Source organism: Metarhizium brunneum, chromosome 4 (genome assembly GCF_013426205.1).
Source record: "Metarhizium brunneum chromosome 4, complete sequence".
In the NCBI taxonomy this organism is placed as follows: Eukaryota; Fungi; Ascomycota; class Sordariomycetes; order Hypocreales; family Clavicipitaceae; genus Metarhizium; species Metarhizium brunneum.
Genome location: NC_089425.1, coordinates 2,836,786 through 2,857,012, shown reverse-complemented (window position 1 = coordinate 2,857,012; position 20,227 = coordinate 2,836,786). Strand labels below are relative to the sequence as shown.

Here is a 20,227-nt window from a genome sequence, read left to right as displayed (position 1 = left end):
TGGGTAAGGCACAACGGCGCCTTCTCTCAAATTGCTTTCAAAGACTTCTACCTTCTGTGGAACCGGGCGACTTGTTAGGTCGAGCCCAACATGATGAGGGGCAGGCCGCCCTTAGAAACCGCTTCGTGGAACCTACAACCCCTAAATCGAAGCTCACCAACGCAACATCAGACCGTACCTCTGCGGATTGGGGGGGAGATAGTGTTGACTTTGCTACGCATTGTCGACAACCAGACTCAAATAATACAGAATACGATGGCCGTACATCACGGTTCCGGGCCAGACCAGCAAATCCAAAATCCCCAACTCCACGAAAGCATGCCCGACAAATATTGAGCAAGCCCAGAGCTAGGAGAGGCCCAATGAGCGAGCAAGATATGCACCAGCAATGGGGTTACCTTCGTCATCAGTACTCCGGGGATGAGCTGCTAACGAGGCGGAAGGCCTTCAATTCGTGGAAGGAAAAGTTCTACAAGGTTGCCCGCAATCGTGACCCGTCTTGGCCTTGGAAAAAGAGTAGTCAATGGCTAGTAGAGCACGAGACTGTTGCAAGCATGCGCTTAGCTTGGCAAGAACTAGACAATGAGTCTCGACAGAAACAGTGGCCACGAATCATGCTCTCCACGATGTGCATCTGTCCAGAGAAGACGGCCATGGTTTTAGAAGCCACGCTGGACCCCTGGCCTCCCGGGTACGCCATCAACGATGCTTTACTGTTTATCATGCAAAGGCTAGATCTTGCAAAGGCGAAGAATATCCGCGAACGAACTCTGAAAGCTGAAGAGGTAGCGGATTTGCTTCACAAAATAATAGTGGACAGTCGCAAACAACATGTTCCATTCACCCAAAGGCTGTTGGGACTGTCCGCCAAGAAGCTGCCCAGCGAACAAGCTTCCGAGCTGTACTCTCTTCTTCAGCGGTCAGAGATCAAGATCCATGCGAATACCATGATACAATTTGCCAGCAAATTAGCTAAAGACCCTATCCACAAAGCAACTGCCTTTAAGATACTCCAGGCATTATCTGATAGCGGTGCCGATTTGAACGAGGCCCGGCCATCAAGCGTCATTACTTCATTGCTTCACTGTCAAGTACCTGAAGGAGTAGAACCAGTCCCAAATCATGCCTTCTCTCCGAAAGATGCTCTTGAATATTTTGTACAAAGGGGGTTTACGTTGAACCTGCTTAGTGCAACAGCTTTCCTCGATACCCTTTCCCAGCAAGGAGAGGTTGACGAGGCAATACGACTTGCATTGCTCTTCTCTGAATCCGGCATTCAATTGGATCGCAAGGCCTGGGCAACCGTGTTCAGAGGGGCAAAAACCACTCGTAATGTTGCAACTGTTGCCAAGGCGCTGGACGTGGCCAAGGTGGCAGATGTTCCATTTGTGGAGGTCCTGAACAACGCGCTTCACAGTGCTTTTCATTTCGCCGGGATGGAAGCGGCGGAGAAGAAGAACCAGCTTCGGTCTCCCCAGCCGAACCTTTTCGGGCCTCTGCTGCGTATATACGCCAAGAAATTCGACCTCCAACCGCTTCAGTGGTGGTTGCCAGACTCTCTGCCGTTGTACCTAGCGCAAGGTATTGGCCAGCAAGGCCTTGTCCCGGGAAATGCATCACAAACAAGATGGCAATTTGAAACTACCATATTGCCATTTGTGGATCAACTGTTCTCATCAGGCGATGACACAAAGCTGCAGCCAAACTTGACGACCATCGCAATCATGATGCGAGCCTACATCAGAAATCTGCGGCAGCCCTACGACCTAATGGCATACTACCAATTTTTCAAATCAAGACTAGAGGAACAGAGCAAGGATGCCTCTATTCCGTCAGCGTCCCGACTGATCAAGAATCAAGGCAGCCTCATACACGACACTCTCATCTTCACAATGACAGAGCACGGTGAACTCTCACGTACCGCTCTCCAGGTGTTCGGCGACATGCTCAAGGACCAGCTGCACGCGAATGCGGCAGACGCTGGAAGGGTTCACGTGGAAGGCGACGGAGTGGTTGTGACAGCGCCGGTTCACCCAGCACCGACGGTGTTGACGTTCACAATCTTATTCCGGGGCCTGATGAACAACCGTGACCGGATGCTGGTGGACAAAATCGTTCAGGTTATGCGTGAGAACGGCATTCAGCCCAACTTGGCGACATATAACACCCTGACGAGCGGGTATGCATCCATGCAAGATGTCGCCAAGACGGTCAGCACGCTGCAGGACATGGAGGCAGCGGGGTTCAAACCTGATTCCTACACGTTCAAGGCGTTTTCAAAATTGAAGGACCAGGAGAGAGCGCTTCAGATGATGGAGGACATGATTGAAGTTAACCGACATGGGATGGGTGCATGACGAGCTGTGAGGGTGACACATGAAGTTGCATTGTTATGCGGGCGGCGTTGCGGCCGATCACTTGATGCCGTATAGAATTGTACACTAGAGTGAAACATTGTAAAAAATAACAACATGACTGATGATGGTACCTACAACTATTCTGGCGAAAGTGTGCATTACCTATCGTTGGCATACATGTTCGGTGATGGCGCTTATGTCCGAGGGCCGTGGCTCATCCTGCTCCCAGCCATCATCACCATCCGTTGTCCGTCACCACTCGGCCACACAATTTCATGTCTCAAACCAGACATACGGGTCAAAATAATCGGTCCTCGAATCAAAATCACCTCGCAAGCTCTAAGACCTCCCCTGGAGCGTAAACTACACTCCTCCATGTAGCCAGCCTCAGCTATCATCAGGACATGCATCAACCCACGAATGCTAGAAGCAAGTCTCACCACCTTCACGACCGTCTCCCGCACCAACTATTCCCACCGCATACGACGCAACTGCTTCTGCCCCATCATGCACCGCCTGCCAACGGCGCAGTGTCTTGGGCTGCGCTTATGCCTGGAATCCGGGACATCTAGACGCTTCTGGCCACGGATGGATCGTGCGAGGAGGAGGGGGAGGACTCGGAGGATCGCGACCTCTTGCTGGGCGGCATCTTGTCCACCCGTTCCATCGGCGGTACGAGGCCTTCTGGCAGAAGCCCCCCGTCGGTCGCCTTGCTCTGGATAAGCATACTCTTCCCCGTGCTGCCATTTGGCTCCAGCCTTGTGCCGCCGCGTCTGGCTCCTAGTCGTCCGGTGTCCTCTTCTCCTTGCAGCACGGAATGCCGTCCATCATCGACGACGGGCTGTGTGTGCGCCGCATCGTCCGCTCCGCCCTGTGCGTCGAGCCACAGCCCTACTGCCACGTCCACGTCCACGTCCTCGCCCTCCATGACGGCCATGAGAAGGGGTACGCCGCGCTCCCGCCCTATCTTGAGATTCGGACCATTGCGGAAACGGCATTCCCCAGCCAGCACTGCACCATCATACCGCCTCATGCTGGAGATGATGTATCTCCAAAGGGCCTATGTGTCCTTCACAGGCTGTGTCTCAGCAGCAGGCACGCTGGTTCGCGACGAATCTGCCGAGAATCCTCATCACCACATCGAGTTTGGCTCGGCCATACGGAGTACATGTACGGCCCCGCGGCAGGCTGTAGGAGGACAGGCACATGGTCGCCAGTCTGACATACATACTCCGTACTCCGTACATGCCATCACTTCCTAGTGGCAGCCATGGAGCTGTGCATCGATCTAAGCGAGGCGGCAGACGACAGGTACATCCCATCCAAACCTCTCTCTCCACGGCCTGCGTCTCTCAACACGCCCATACTAACACGCCGGCAGTCCGAGAGACAAGTCTCCTCGCAGTCTGTCCACTCCATCTGGGCCTCTCGAGCGTTCGAACCAGACCCAAAGACGCCAAGCTCGCATCCCAAGTCCTGCACGCAGGGCGGAACAGGCTCAGTACACCCAAACAAGTACACCTCTCCCCAAACGACCCCATCCGCGGCTTCTATCCCATGCAACCCCCTCCCCAACCTCACCGGAAGGACAGACAACGCCCCGATAGAGAACTTGAACGCACTTCGCCCCCCTACTCGGCATGAACCATAGCCTCCCCAGCCCTCAGCCAAGGCATCACAGCCTCGAGTCACCAACTAATATGCTCCGCAACACGGAAGAGAAGAGAACAGAGAGAAAGAGAGAGAGACCGAATTGAGGCGCAGCACAGCCTTGTTCCTCCAAAAGTGCAACATGCGCACCTGCTTCACTATTACACGACATAAACCCTTGTACAAAGCATTCCCCCGCCTCCCCAAACCAAAAATTGAAAGAACATTGGAATGGCGGTCTGCGAGGTTGAGGCACAGTCTTGTCACGTTTAGACGCGGCTGGTTGCGTAAATGGGCCAGAGACTGCAGGGAACAGCCCCGAGCCGCAGCCAACTATTGTTCAGACCACGGGCACAAGTCTGGTTCCTTTTTTCCTTTTGTTTTGTCAGGCAGGGCCGGCGTGCCGGGACTGAAAGAGGAGGGAGGGTGTTTGTTTTCCCGAGGCCACCGAAGCGCGCTTGAACAGGCTTCCATTCTTCGAGAATGGGGACAAAGTGCGAGCGGCCTCTGGGCGCAGCGGCGACGTTACACAGAGAGCCACCCCGGTTCCTCTTCCTTGCCATTGCAAACGCGGGGACGCGCAACAAAGTGTCATTGTTTATTTTCATTTAAATACCCCCCGGGTAGTTGGGTATCTTTCTCGCAAGGGAACCTTGATCTCACCTGTGATGGAAGCGTTGGGCCAGGAGAGGAAACAAGGGGAGAAGGGAAAAGGGACAAGGGGAAAAAAGGGCAAAATACACGACCACGACATTCGTAATAGAGCCAGAAGCTCGAGTCTCTACTGCGTCTCCCATCCATTCCCAGTACCAGAACGCTCCGCAAACCCTCCGCTACGATAAAAGTCTAAATCGTATTCCCCTCCCACGACCCTAGTATCGTATAGCTCTTGGACGGCATAATTATACAGCATCCGTCCAGGAATCGAAAAAGAGCAAGATATCATGAAACTTTGATTTTCTGCTTTAATTGCGTACATCTGGCCCCATATGACAGTTGTACTAGATGCTATAACTAGTCCATACTCAACTGCTAGATCAAACCAAGGGCAGACAATATTGTACAAGAAAAATATGTCGGTCGTACACATGGGTATCATGACACAAGATATGGCAAAACAAAAGAAACGCAAAGAACAACAAGAACAAAGGCTGCACGGACTGCAAAGGGTGGCTCAAAGCTATGGTGCTATTCCTATTCCTCGAAGAACACGAGCCGGGTTGCCAGCAACGACAGTGAAAGGCGGCACATCCTTCACCAAGGGTTAGTTTCCTGACTTGCAAAACAAGAAATGGCGGTCTTGCGAACAAACCTTTGTAACAATAGATCCAGCTCCGACGGTGCTTCCCTTCCCAATGGTTCGGCCGGGTAGAATAATGGCGCCACCGCCAATCCAGCAATCTTGCTCGATGGTGATTCCACGTCCAAACTGAGGCCCCTGGCCACCTAGACGTTTCTTAGGATCAATGGGCAGCGAAGCGGTAAATATGCTGACGTTGGGCCCAATAACACAATTGTCTCCTATCTTGACTTCGCAGACATCGTTGATAGTACAGTTCCTACCAATCACCACGTGGTGCCCAATCGAGATGTTGTAGCCATAGTCGCAGGTGAATGGCGTCTCAACGGCGACATGTCGACCAACACGGCCCACATTTGTGACCGGAGATGCCTCCGTGGGAGACACACGCACGGGATCTCGGGGTTGCAGAATTTCTAAAAAGAGGCGCGCTCGTTCATCGGGCGATACACCATTTGTCGGTGGTGTAGTCAGGTTGTTAAACCGCCAGCATGCGGCTGCACAGCGTTCTCGTTCTAGGCACAACTCCTTGTCAAAGGGATAGTAGTGCCGTCCAGACAGCATTTCTTCCTTCTGAGTTCTCCGCTGTGGATATTGTGTGTGAGACAAAGCCAGCTGCGCAGCAACCTGAGCATTTGATGACGAAGACTGTGGATGTGGTGTTGGGCTACTGGTGCGGGCTGGATGTAGGATGTTGATTTGCGGTAGGTGATTACCTGGGTGCGGCGTCTCCGGCTCATTGCCTCGGTTGAGGTCATGTAGAGGTGGTACTCTTTGGTAATCTTTGGGCATCCTTTCTCCAAATGGGGGAGGTTGCGTATTGGCGCTAACCGGTGTAGGGAAAACATTTGCAGGAGTATACGGAATTGCGGATAATTTATTGTCTGGACTCAAGGCAGACGCGCTTGTCATTGTTGATATTGTTGATGCTGTTGGCCGGTCATCATCCGTGGCCAGAGGCCGGCCTTGTCCAGGGGTGTCTAGGCGAAGGATCTGGCCACGATAACTGGGTAGTGATTCGCGTTTGCCGGGCTGCGGCCCATACGTACCATGCTGCGGCATGCCGTACGCTCCAGGAGGAACATAAGACGGGTCTTTCGACTCGAGAGGCACAGCAGGTGTTTTGGCATCTTGTTTTGGCCATCCGGCTCCCCGCTGTGGCGGGTATCCCGCGCAAAGAAATCCCCCCCGGATGCAATTGCTGCCTGGGTTTCCTTGTTAGTTCTCCGGTGGCCCGAAACGTTGGTAGAAGGGGGGGGAACAGAGGGAAAAGGGGCGTTGGTCATCAGGATATGGCCCTTACATTCAGGCTTTTGCTCATCGCACTTCTTCTTTCTTTTGCGGCATGTCAGACAACCCGTCTTGGTTCGATTGCTAAAGTTTCTCTTGCGCTTTTTTGGGTCATGTTGAATAATGGAATCTGATCTGTGCTCAGTGCCGTACGGGCTTCCATACGTGCCGCCGGGCCGGTCTTCAGCATCGGGGCTGGTGTTGCCATAGTCACTGTGATCCACCTGACTTGTGGCTCTCCGGAGAGCATCGCCAATTTGTTCCTCAGTCTGTCCCCGTGGTGACGTTGCCGAATTTTGTTGTGAATCATATCCATTTCTCTCTTCTCGTGACGGTTCTTGGCTTTTCCATGCGGTATCCTTCTCTCTTTGATCGTCGCTATAGTGCCTGCTCTCTCGCTGAGGCGTACCGTACGCCTCCCGAGACTCATTGTTAGATGCACTGGGTGTTTCTTCTGGAGTACGCTCCTGAGCTCTGCTGTCGCGTCTTAGCTCAGCAGAACCCGACCGCTTGCGTTTGTGTGGGCCCTCGCCTTCCGGATACTTTATTGTCGGAAGGGGTTGACGATCCGTGGTATGTCCCTTCCAGGTGTCATTGCGACTGGGATGGGTTTCTGGTGACTTGTGTCGATAATTTTTGCCTGGCGCCGGAAGTCGTTCGTCTGAGGAGAATGCCCTTTCTGAGCTGTCGGCGGGTGGTTCATTTGCCTTGGGTGAGCCTCCGTTCAAGGCTGTGAAGGTGGACATGGCAGTTGCAGCTAAATTCCGAGATGGCGAGCCGAAATCGAGATGTTGCAGTACAAAACTGGACGGGCAAATTCTCTCAACAGACGGCAGGCAGTAGACCTGGAATCCTTGCAAGTCCCGAGTGTCTTGATGCCAATTCAGTATTAACGAAGGCGCGGGCTTGCAATCCGCATAGCTTTTCGGGGTCCAGCCCACGATTTGGTCGACACTTGAACAAGGTCGGCTTTGCGCTTATAACTCTATGGTGGACCGCCCTGTTGCGCCCCGAACACCAAATTACAAACACGGCGGCCTTGTCGCAACTTGGCAGCTTTCCCCATAGACGCCCAATAAGAAAGCTGATGGACGGTGCACCAGGAAAGAACAGCTTGGGAGTAAGTGTCACAGTTGGCGTGATTGCATTGCTCGAGCCAGAGGAGGAGGGCTGGCAGCACTGGTTGTCAGGTCCCCGCCGCCAAGGTGGTGAGGGAGCTTTGGTCGGGGGGAGGCAATCTGCACGACGAGGGACAAGAGACGAGGCGCGAGGCGGGCAGTGTAAAAGCAGCTTGTCAGCCTTTGCGTGGTTGATTCGAGAGGAGACGTCAGGTTCGCAAGCTCGTAGGAAAGCGCAATGGCTAGGGCGAAGGGGACAACGGAGGAGGAAAGAGAGCAAGCAAGAGACGGGCGTGCGGTGTCGCTGCAGGCAGCCAAGGGATGGAGAGGTGAGGAGGTGTAAGGTCGAGAGGTTGAAGACGGGGCCCTTTGATAAGGACGAAGACGAAGAAAGATGGATGAAGGATGGGGTCAACGGTGCAAAGGTGGTAGCTAAGGTCTAGAAGTCCCAAGGTGCAAATCCCAAGGTCGGTTCGGTCTGGCTGTCGGATTTGAGGAAAGTGCCGCTCACACGCAGCTTCCTCGAGGACCCCGGCAACATTCGAAGGCCTGTGTGCGCTTGGAGCACTTGAGCGCGCACCCGACCAACCAACCCTTTGATCACACAGGCACACACGCGAGCTTCAGGTCCCTACCAAGGTACGGAGTACTAGCAAGAAGCAAAAGCAAATGAGCAGTGGCAGATTGGTGTACGCGGGTACAACCAAGGTACTCCGTACGTTGTCACCACAGGCGTGGAAGGGCCCGCTTGCAAGGCGTCAGTCAGTGTCAGTCAGCTTTTTGGATCGATGGGCAGAGGCGGATGGGCAGAAGCGACGTCCAGAGGCGTGGACAGGGAAGGACGTGGGCGCCGACGTTGGACTTGGGGCGTGGCGGCCTACCGTCGACATGTACGGACGAGGAAGCTGGGTGACATAGTCACAGACAGCGTGACAGTGACAGTTCAGTCTGGTGTTGGGGAAAAAATTGAAACACCGGCAGAGCGCCGAGGCGATCGCTAAGCCCGGAAGCCGCGCTTTTCTTCGCTAGTCTGGCGGCGGCGCACAATGCTGCCCCTTTATTGACTGTCGCCTGTTGCGTGCGCCCCCCACGCACCCTTGCGACCGCGATGCTGCTGATTTCCGTTTTCCGCTGCCCCGGCACGTCTATGTTGTGTGCAGTACTCCGTACCCTGGCCGAGTCTGGCTGCCCCTCGTCGGGCGGCATGGCGCTTGGGACGGGCTGCGGATGGGAGCGGGGGGGTGGGGACTTTGGGGGGGGCGTGTCATGGACCGCTTGACAGGGCCCAAACGAACACACAAGACGGCCAAACCCGACCTGCTTGTCAACAGGTCGTCGACCTCGTCGAGGGCATAACAGTAGTACTCCGTACCGAGTACAGTGGGTAGCTACGGAGTAGGTATGCGTGCGTTACTGCTCGGAACACAATATGGAACGGCACTGTGCAAGACGGCACTGTACATACCGCGCCCTTATTGATGCAGCCCTCGAGCCAGGGGCGTGGGCAATCGTCGCCGTCGGCACGTTGGAGGCGTGCACGCAGTGCTTGACGTACATACATATTTCCATCCAAGTACTCCGTACTCAATGTATTTGTGCGTGGGTACGGAGCATGTACATACTCGACACTCCATACTCGATACAATGTGAACAATACAACAACACCACCATGGCGCACTCTGAGCTTGACTCTACACCACGTTGGCCAACTGTGACACTCTTGCAGACACTCGATTCCAACGCCGTCCGCCTCCATGTTACCAGCATCACACGCAGAATGCCCACCACGCCCGTGTCCGACGGCCAGCACACTGCTTGTGTGTAATACCAGACATCACTCCGGCATATCGAATTGGATCATGGGTCGGCTAGTACGCCCAACTTGCTCCGTGTTCTGTGACCCGTAACTCAGCAAGCAATGCCAAACCGAGAGCTTGTTGTGCCACCGTTGTGTTACTCCCTGTTGCCATGAGTTGCGATGCATCGCTGAGCCCCGTCCGGGCGTTTTATACTGTTGGTCCAACAACGGCTGACCGACCCTGCAAGACACTACATACAATTGATGCATGCCCATCCCTTTGAAGTGTTCGAAGGTGCCGATTGCGTACCAGGCCCGCTGTGTCTAAGATACCTAATAGATACATGGTTAGCACCTTTTTAGTGCGTATATAATATGTATCTTTTTATATATATCAAGATACACGTACTTATATCTCGATATAATCTTCTAGTATATTAATGTATCTCTTATATTAAGATTTTTAATTGGTAAACATCCTTGTTCGGTACAAAATCGGCACCTTCAAACACCCAAAGGGATAACCGTGGCAATCGGAAACAAGACTATAAATACTCTCTTCAACTACAGTCAAGCTTCCGCTGCTTTTTTATGGAAGCCGCATTCGTGCCGGGAATAGTCTATTGTCCTGTCAGCCATTCATTCAGCTGGCTCCGTGTTGTCTCGGTCATCATCTTGCCCGGCATCTGTCTGTTATTGATTCCATCATGCCGGTCCGCAGGACAAGTCCCGCCCTCCTGTGTCTCCTCCCTCGCCTTGACCAGTCCTGCCCTGGTCTCCTACGGGCTAGCAGCCGACTCTATTCGGCGCCGTATCTGAAGGAGGGCATTAAAAATGGTATTCGGCACTGTGCTGTGCGACGCCAGAGGCGAGCCAACGGATGAAACTGTGAATGATCATTTCTCGGCCGAAAGTTAAGCTGACCGTATGCTGCCACCCAACAGCGAGTACGACCTGCAAAGACAATAACTCAGAGCAAGGGGGGATGGGGGGGTCTGAAGATCTCGTCTCTCGGTTTCCGGCCGCCCGATATCCGTCTTCCTTGAATGTTGCCATGATATGAGGACTAGGGAAAGCTCGCTGTCTCATCAAGCAGTCGCATGCGAAAAACAGATTTCATTGGCAACAGATAGCAGCATGGCCAAGAGGTGGCTGAAGCAAGAGGTGATTTGCCGTGGCTGTTAAAAGTCAGCCTTCGTCAGCAGGCTCATCCAGACGTCAAACCAGCCTACGGTCTGAGCTACTGCAGGGTGCACTGGGGGACACGAGCTTGAGACCACTTGAGCAGCGACGTTTGAGGGCATCAGTGTTTAGGCACTCTACAACAGCGACCGAGGAACGCGGAAACAGACAGACAAGGGATTGTGCGAAGCAACATTGAAGTCATGACCCTGACCTGGATGTGCATGTGGGGCGGGCGTGGCCGCAGCAAGAGCTGTTTGCCGCGGCAGGGCCGCCTTGTTGCTCCACCACCGACTGCCCTGGCCTGGACACCCCAACGGAATAGGTACCTAGCCAGGTACCCAGGCAGCTTTTCAGGTACTGGGCACTTATTTTTACCCGCTCCAATGAACATAGTGTAAAGTATGCAGAACTTGCCGCGCCGTACACGTGTACAACAGGCACCCGCCGTCCCCACTCAATTCTCGAGCTGTCTGCGCTTTCGGCCTCTCGCGCCGTTCATGACAGCAGCCATTCACCGGAGCGTGTCACGTTGTCGTGGCGCGGACGTTGAACGGAGACGTATGTTCTTGATTGCATACTAGCTACTCCGTAGGTAGGCATTTTGTATGCTGTCCTTTTGGCATCTGTGCGCTGCGAAACGACTGGGAACTAGACGCCGTCTGCTTCTAGCCTCACCTCTGGAGCTCGGCGAATGCTCATCAATGGGATAGTCGGCGGATTCGCATCTTGGGCATTTCAGTTGAGGCAATGGCGCCTCAAGATGCGGTGCTTGAGGGACCAAACATGCACAGTATTGAAGCATTCAAATATTGCATACTTCGGCACAATACGGCATTTCGCCATGCAATCTGTGCTTGGCAGTGCATGCCATTCGTGCCAATACTACAGTACTCAGTCATGTACATACTGCAGAGGTACATAAAAATACGTATCTTTTGGCCATGCAATAAGCAAGTACGCAGCGCGCGTGGTTCTTGCCAACCCTCAGCCAACACCGAAATTCACGACTCATATTTCATCTCTTTTCATGGAGCACACGGTAGCATCTGTGACTTCATTCCGCCCTCCTACTTGCATAGGCTTCGGTGTCAATAGCTGCAAGTTGGCCCAGTCGACGCAACCCTACGCAATTGGCAGGTTGGCAGGCAGAGCAGACATCGGAGTCTCCAGAAAGTCGAAACCTGGATCAGCAGCAGCACGGTGCGACAAGCAAATTGCAGACCTGGCTTTATTTTGCGCAAGACCAAGCACTTTCAGTAGTATCGATGCATACATATACTACTGCAATTACCTACTCAGGCAAGTTCGCCCAGCACTCTGCATACACATGCCAACATCTCATAGAACTATTCTATCCCTAGCGGCATGTCAAGTCTCACGCAACCTTGTCGATGGCAACTAAGGGTTTCATTCACAGGTACATTGAGCCGCCCGAGCACCTTGGTTCGTTTAAAAAGGTAATCTAGTCGGCCGAATGAAGCACATCGATATCGGCCGGTTACCACTATGCCTGAATCAGCTGTCAATGTTACCTGGTCAAGGACGGCACAGCAGAAGGGTGCTCCCAGTGCCTGGGGCACGATGGCGCATTTCCCAGCATCCATTATTCCGAATTCATAGGCCCTGTTGAACTGGAATATCCAGACGAAACGATATATAACAGGGCTTAGCTTCCCGTCTCCATCAAGTTACTATTTTGAGAGCTGGATGCACCATAGATCCATGTTCGATGTGCCTCGGGTATTTACAATCAACCGGGGACACGGCGGCTACAATCGTCCTCGTATGGCTTGATTCTCTGAAACTGGCTGTTGCTGCCCAGTGTACCAAGTTTCCATCGACCACTTCTAGTCAAATCGGTTAGGCAACTCTTAAACGCACATTGGCCACTTCCAAACGGATGCTTGTGCAGAATCCGCCAATGGGGTGTTGAGAGTATGGGGGTGTGAGAGATGGAGCGCCATTAATTAACGCCGCGTCTAACACCGTCTCGTATCGCCGGTCAACGGCGGCTGTGCTAAGCTATGAATAGCAAGTACATCTGGCTCACAACAACCAGCCTCCGCGGAAGCCATCTCCGGGACTGGCTCTTCTGCTGCGCGGAAGCCCAGCAATTCAATACAACTCAACCCGGAGGACATCATGATGCGTCTTCAATTGCGGTAATTTGGCGGTCTCGTCATGAAGCGGCCAGGTCAATCTACGGAGTACGAAAGGGATGCTATATCCAAAACACATGTCGGAAAATCGCCACATTTAAATTTAGAAATAAATTCAGTCACCCGGCCGCCGGTCAAGGTCAGGATAGTCTTGTCACCGCGCCGCATCCAATTCCCAACGCTGCTCAACATTGCCCACCATTATTGCGCATTCAACAGAGTGCGCGAAATCACGTATGTACGTACAAGTCAAGTGGCTCCTTCAACTGCAGGGAAAATTCATGCCGCGCAAAGCATCAGCAAATCATTGCCCGGGCCGTTGGGTTGCCAACGGAGGGCCGGGTCATCCACAGACTCGGCAAAGCCAGCGATGCGGTTGCGCTTGTCGCGAGCATCAGTCAAGCCCTAGCGCCAGGTAATGTGGCTTCTTACCGCCACGACACCTACTCCGTACCTTGAGCGAACTAAGCGTTGTCTCGATGGTGATTGGTAGTTTCTTATGGAGACATGTCAGGCATTACTCGGTACTCCGTCTGGAACGCTGGCCAGATGACCCGTCAGCTCATCCTGGCCATGTTGGGCTTCCCTGGTGTTAATCCTCCGAGCGCGCCGGGTGTGTTCGAAACGTGGGAGCCTGAAGAGTGCAGTGCTCAGAGACCAAGGCAATGGTTCCAGCGAAGCCGAATGTACGGAGTCTTCCCCCGAGATGATAGGATTGTGCGGATCTACGTGTATATTTCTCCACTCAGCAAGGCTACTAATAACAGGACCACTGTTGGTCCGAGTCTTTGTCACGAGCAACGACGGAGAAGGTTGTGGCTGGTTAAGATTCCAAGGCACATTCTAGTAGCAGTTTCTTTCTTATTTTTCCGAAATCTAATTCGTTGTTCGCATACGCTTAGGGCTGTAGCTTAAACCTGGTCACCGGCAACCACGGGTCCGTCACGGGGGACTGTGGAGGCGCAAACCCCGACCTTGGAGCGTCTTATGAAAACAGCATTCAAGTTGACAAGAGAAGCTTTCAAAGGGCCCAAAATGGAGTAGGAGAGGGGGGGAAGGCTCCTTGAGAAGATCCGTCCAACACGCGGCCGGGCATGCCAGCAGTGTGACAGCAGCGGCCCCAATTTCAGTCGTATCCACCTTCTGGCGGCATCGCGGTTGGGTCCATGTAGGCTATGGCTGCAAGTGCTGGACGGCGTCTTCTCGCACATTCGACAGCTTGGGTATCGCGTTCCACGGGCTCTTCGGCCAACTTTGAAGGCATCCCCAAGGTGGATATGTGGAAAGGCAGTTGAAGGCAGGAAACTCCATCAGGTTGGCCCAAGTGTTGACAGGCCAAGACAGAAGCGCGAACAGGAGCAGCAAGGGGAAGGGGACCTTTGGAAGCGAGCCGCCACCTCGAAGTAAGTACATACATTGTACATACATACGGAGTACTCCGTTCACCGTCGACTTTCCGAGAGCCCTCTCAGTGCCGGCGACTTCCGCGGGCCAATAGGAAACGTCGACGAGCTCCGTGTTCCGGACTGGGGCCTATCCGAAACCGTGCCTGGGGAGCCGCACCTTAATCGGCTCGAGCCATGACATGAATTGATCCGATTCAAGCATAAATTGTATTTCGGCATCAGGCGGCTGGCATCTCGCATTCCAAAGAGGCGTGACCCCTGGGTGGGGGTTTGAGGCTGGCACATTGCGTGACAACAATGACAAGATGCACTGCCAATCATGCGGCAGAATGAATGATTCAGTTAAACGCTGCTTCAGGCTCGCGCGCTCCTGATTGAGCAACGTTGGCGCCGATTCTGGAACTCTTCAATCTTCTCCGCAACCGTGCGGACCAAAAGAGAGCCAATCCAGCCCGTCTCCACGTTGCCATCTCTGACACCACAACGTGTGAATATCCATTCATCTGAAAGATCTCTGGGGAATGGCCGCCTTTGATCTTATCTCGCCGGCCACACCTGCATCAAGTTATTTTTATCTCGCCGCAGATGGTTGGCCAGGCCCTCATAGTACCAGCCGCCCGGCTTCCAAATGCGCGCTGTCGTCCGACGTGATTGGCCACCCTACAAGTCGAGATCCCCCATCTTGCTTCTGTTCAACAACGATGCCATGCTGCCGACATACATACATACATACATACACACATACATACACACATACATACACACATACACACATACATACACACATACACACATACATACACACATACACACATACACACATACATACACACATACACACGACATGTCTATCCATTGGCCACCACGCTGCCTCGCATCTTTTGTAGCCAACAGGCCCCGCGTCCCCAAGTCGCAGGGCGTTGCCGCATCTTGGACGCGATATTTTCAGCTACCGGTTGCTATATTAAGCGCCATGTTCGTCAGAGCCGCGGTTGAGCTGCGGGAACCCTTTTCGGAACGTCGTTCCTAAAGACGATCCATGCCCCGATTTGTGTATGTATGCATGACAACAGCCCAGATGACCCCCAACTTGACCTTCATACTCGGGCACGCCTCCTCGATATACCCCCATCATGATACAGGCTTGGGCCAAGGATCTGCTCGGAAGCGCCGAGGCGTCATGCGTCCATGCTCAAGAGGCGTCGTTCGTTCGGACCATCTCGCGCCGAGTATAATACCTGGCCCTTTCAAGATAAACGTTCGGCGCTTCATGCTCCAGCAATCCATACACGATTCACAATCACTGGTCGAAATTGTTCCGGAAGATCATCATTGGAGGCTCAACCGCACGTTTCAGCATAAATCTTGGCTCTGTTGGTCCGAATCTCGGGTTTCTTATGCGCCGCCATCCTCCTTTGCCCCTGGACAAGGGACGCGTCTGCCCTAAAGGCCAACACCCCGGCTTCCCGAACGATGAAACGCCATCTCATCATCTTCAACCTTTGTTTCCAAGCCTAACTCGTCCACATTGACTTACGCGTGGCTCTTGTCCCCAGCTGCTAATGGGGCCATGATGAGCCTTCTGGCACTTTTGAGATGAAGGGATCTAGGGACGAAGTTCTTGCATATTCATCATTACAGTAGTTACAGATACCCGCCCGTACGCCCGTAACCCCCCACCCCTTTTCCCCCTTCCGAGTGACCCTTCCCGTTTACTATTTTAAACGCCCGAGGAGATTTTTCAAGGAAAAGGGGCCAGGGGAGACTTTTGGCGTCGTCAACAACGGCGCCTACGGCTTAAGTAAAATGTACTTGTGAGGTACATGATCACTTCTTCTGTCGTTTGGCGCTCTTGTCGCTCACGCTGCTTAATACACTGGCACTTCGTTTGTGGGCACCACTGCTACTTCCCGGCCGAGCGCTCTTTTCCCTTTCCGGCTCGACTGCTGTCACTTTCTCCGTGGCGGCGGCGGCCTCTTGGTCTTGTTCTGATTTGGAGGTCGACTCTTCTGCGCCGTCACCCGTCCCTGCAGGTGGTACTTGTTGGTCTTTGACATCGTCGGCCTTGTCCTTGTCCTCACCAGCCGGGCCGGCAGCCTTGTCCGCAGACTCTGGCTGATCACCGGAGGTAGTAGCGTTATCAGGCTTCTTAACCTCGCCGTCAGTCTTTCTCTCGCTGTCCGCCGGAGCAGTCTCTTTCTCAGGGGCAGCAGGGCCTTGGTTCTTCTCTCGCTCTGCCTTCTTAGCCTGCTCGATCTTGATCTCGCCATCGAGTTTGTCTGATACCTTTCGCGCGTCCAATAAACTGTTGACAGCAGCCAGGAGCTGTTCATATTGCAGAGTGGTCGCAGCAGTTGGCATTGCTAATTTAGCCGGAACATCCAGCTCGTTGAGAGTGTTGTTAATACGGAGTTGCTGCTGGTTTGACTTATGAGAGAAGAGCTTGTTGATCTTTTCGGTCCGGAACGTAGGTCCCGAGCCAAGTCGGTCGTGATGTGTAACGCCATATACAGCTTCTTCCTGGCTGTTGAGCTTCCTGCGCTCTGGGGCTTGTTGCTGCTGCTTCTCTTGTTGTTGAGCCTTCTTACTGGCAGCGGTGGGTGTTGACGTTGCTGCCGTAGATTCACGAGTCGCAGCATTCGACACAGCAGCACTCTCCCGTTTACCTGATTCTGGAGCTGCTGCATTTTGAGCCGCTCCAGCTGCGCCAGGTCCTGGGCCAGCCGGGCTGTCGGTGCCCATGATGGATTTTCTCTTCTTTGACTTGTCAGTACTCATAAGATTCTGCAGCAAGGTCTGCAGTCCAGCCGAAGACTTGAATGGGTTGATGTCCGTTTCGGCCCTAGGATAATCCAACCGGTTATACAGCTCTCTCCTCTCTTCGTTGAATCGCTCACTCCTCGCCATTATCCGCTTGATTTCCAGCAACAACGACTCTTCTTCTCGGGCTTCCTCCTTTGATCGCGACATGGAATTCATTGCAAATTCCTTCCTCAGCTTCTCTTGCTTGGGGTTGAAATGCGCCATGGTCTCATGCAGCGCATATTCCTGCTGTGTCATGTACTGCACCGGTTTCTGGGCGGCCATCATCTTGGCAGCAACCTCGTAGTATCTAGCCTTTAGGTCCTCCATTGACCGAGGCCTCGTAGCGGGGACAATTGCCTTACTCTCGTCCCCGTCCACGTCGGTCGCCCCATTAGTCGCGGGAGGTTGATACTCGTATCGATCCCAGATAAGTGGCCAACGGAGATCAAAGTCGCTTGCCATCTCCATCAAATAGTCTGTCTCTTCCTTTGTCCAGTCCTCGTTTTGCAGCGAGACTTGGTATTGGTCCTGCGAGTATTGGGGGACCTGGATCCTCACGTTGAACTTGGCGAATGCCGAGTCTTCTATGTCTCGTTCCGCCTCGCTTTCCTTCTTCTCTCCATTTTTCTCCTGTCCGCCATCTTGCAGTTGCGCCTCGAGCTGCTGCTGGCGCTCGCCACTAGATGCGGCGAGATCCTTGGTATCTACCCGTCGCCAATGCCGCAAAATCAATGACCTATCATCGCGGCCTGAATTGCGGAACTCGCGAAGTTCCCATCGCGCAGCCGGTTTCCGACCCCCAAGACGCCTCTTCTTGAATTGGTTCTTGGCCGGTATTATCGATACGGGATTATCGCCTCCGAGATTGAGGACTTCTCTGGCTAGACCCTTGAGATTCGGTTTCGGCTGCCCGATTTTCTGTTTCTTAGACGGTCGCGGGCCGGAGGAACTGTCTCCCAGGTTGAGAACGTCGCGCACATCAGAGGACGTCATTTTCGCTCGTTTCGCAGATGTTCGGGCGCAATCGGGCGAGATTTCAGATGGCGATAGAAATGGGGGGGGAGTAGCGGTCGAAGACAGCCTTATGCCATCTGCATTAAGCCATCAAAAGATAGCCTCAACCTTGTCTACTTCGAAACCATCCACAACTGTTACTTAATGGGAATGAGCATCGACTGACTTGCGCGCCACTGTCGAAAAGGGCTTGGTGGTAGACTCTCGAATGAGGTTTTGATATCGGCTGGCGCTTAGAGGATGACGCGAAGGTTTGGCCAAGGTTTGCCCATCAGAGTCCCAATTGCACGTGACCCCACTGCCCTCCTTCCCCTAGCGAACCCCCTGACATATCCCGCGAAAGGAGGTCCATTTTTCGAACGTGGCAGCTTCGCGAGGAATCAAGACTGATGGTGCAGTGAAACACCATAACTGCAATCAATTTTGCAACTGTTTGCGCTGCACAACGGATTAAGACGTTGACGACCGCCTATTTCATTTTCCACTTCATCAAAGCGTGCCCTTTTGTTTTACAGTACACGGTTTAATTACGATCATAGAAACACACCATGAAGACTTTCCTGCCCCTGCTGTCGCTGGCATCCGCCGCACAGGCTCTCTACTTCTTCGTCGACGGCGCCGCGCCAAAATGCTTTTTCGAGGAGTTGCCCAAGGATACGCTTGTCGTGGGACACTACTCTGCTGAGGAGTACGACGACCGGGTGAATTCTTGGCAGCAGCATAATGGGATTACAATCTACATTTCCGTGGATGTACGTGTCACCTTGACCACCACCATGACGAATACCCCTTCCAGTTTTCCTCCCCCAATCTCAATCGCCAACAACATCTGCGCCCCTTGGCAGAGGGCAGCAGCACGTGCACAATCTTCGTCAACGAGATGCTGACACCTGCACAGGAAGTCTTCGACAACAACCACCGCATCGTCTCCCAGCGCGGCTCCGCCTCGGGCCGCTTCACCTTCACAGCCCACGAGGCCGGCGACCATAAGATCTGCTTCGTGCCCTCGTCCACCTCTGGCCGGTCGGCATGGCTCTCGGCGCACAGCCCCAACGGCGGCATCAAGATGAAGCTCGACCTTGTTATCGGCGAGACGGGCCAGATTGAGAGCAGCGACAAGGACAAGTTGCAGGACATTGCGTCCCGCGTCAAGGACCTAAACGCCAGATTGCACGATATTCGCCGCGAGCAGGTCTTCCAGAGAGTACGTTTCTTCTTTTCTTTTCTTCTTCTCTTGTGCTCCCAAAACTGTCCATACAACCGCTGCAAATCATCCCCCGCTCCCTCCCCCAGTCTGATCATTGAACACGTCATTGATGCTGTAAACCAAACAGGAGCGAGAAGCCGACTTCAGAGACCAGTCCGAATCTACCAACGCCCGCGTCATCCGCTGGATCATCATCCAGCTCATTGTCATCGGAATCACCTGCGCCTGGCAACTGTCACATCTCCGATCCTTCTTCATCAAGCAGAAGCTCACGTAGCGTACCCCATTTAGAGTTGGGGACTTACTTTTTTTGGAGGCAGACGTGATGTGTTTAGCTTGCTTTTTCTTTTCTCCCGTCAAAAGGTTCCGAAGATATTCAGGTTTTTCAGGTAGAACGATCCGTTTGGGTGGTGACTTTTGGGATGCAAATTTACTACACAGAAGGGAGACATGGGCATACATAATGGTGTTAAATTGCAGTGATAATGCGGAGAGGTCTAGTTATGTATTCCAAGGAACGAAAAATTCCAGAAGATGGACAACCAATGTCATGACCCTTCCCCCCCCCTCCCTTTGAGAAGATCTATACGAGACGTTGTATGATGTTACTAAAATATTTATTCCATTACGATGTATACCATAAGAGAACTCCTGAACCTCCTTATATTCCCATCAACGCTACAATTGCCCTTGTCTCCCTTCTTACTGTGTTATCGGCACTTTCATGACTTCTAGAATCGCATCTTGTGCACAACCTCCCCCGCCCACCAATTGTCGCTCTAGTACGACTAGACAGGAATACAAAACATGAAGCCCTTGCAGATTTTTTTTATTACACAATGGCGTAGCAGTAGAATAACTCTGAGTGAGAGTGACTTGTGAGAGTGAGTGAGAGGTTGTACGGTGGAGGGATAAGAAAAAAAAAACTAAAAATGATA

The 20,227-nt window shown here is 53.1% G+C and overlaps 5 protein-coding genes across 5 annotated transcripts; 2 read left to right on the top strand and 3 right to left on the bottom strand.

Annotated features, from left to right (window-relative positions):
• Positions 1-362: 362 nt before the first annotated feature.
• On the top strand, positions 363-2,357 carry G6M90_00g075370 (uncharacterized protein; the record flags this gene model as incomplete). The annotated part of the gene is made up of 1 exon (XM_014690074.2): positions 363-2,357. One exon carries the CDS (start codon positions 363-365, stop codon positions 2,355-2,357), a length of 1,995 nt encoding a protein of 664 aa, XP_014545560.2.
• A 568-nt stretch (positions 2,358-2,925) lies between these two features.
• On the bottom strand, positions 2,926-3,390 carry G6M90_00g075360 (uncharacterized protein; the record flags this gene model as incomplete). The annotated part of the gene is made up of 1 exon (XM_014690075.2): positions 2,926-3,390. The coding sequence occupies one exon, from the start codon at positions 3,388-3,390 to the stop codon at positions 2,926-2,928; it is 465 nt and encodes a 154-aa protein (XP_014545561.2).
• A 1,797-nt stretch (positions 3,391-5,187) lies between these two features.
• G6M90_00g075350 (uncharacterized protein) lies at positions 5,188-7,343 on the bottom strand (the record flags this gene model as incomplete). The annotated part of the gene is made up of 3 exons (XM_014690076.1): positions 5,188-5,259; positions 5,320-6,512; positions 6,611-7,343. 3 exons carry the CDS (start codon positions 7,341-7,343, stop codon positions 5,188-5,190), a joined length of 1,998 nt encoding a protein of 665 aa, XP_014545562.1.
• An 8,747-nt stretch (positions 7,344-16,090) lies between these two features.
• Positions 16,091-18,061, bottom strand: SWC4 (SWR1-complex protein 4; the record flags this gene model as incomplete). The annotated part of the gene is made up of 1 exon (XM_014690077.1): positions 16,091-18,061. The coding sequence occupies one exon, from the start codon at positions 18,059-18,061 to the stop codon at positions 16,091-16,093; it is 1,971 nt and encodes a 656-aa protein (XP_014545563.1).
• Positions 18,062-18,630: 569 nt separating this feature from the next.
• Positions 18,631-19,566, top strand: ERP6 (the record flags this gene model as incomplete). The annotated part of the gene is made up of 3 exons (XM_014690078.1): positions 18,631-18,834; positions 18,981-19,286; positions 19,417-19,566. The coding sequence occupies 3 exons, from the start codon at positions 18,631-18,633 to the stop codon at positions 19,564-19,566; spliced, it is 660 nt and encodes a 219-aa protein (XP_014545564.1).
• Positions 19,567-20,227: the final 661 nt, after the last annotated feature.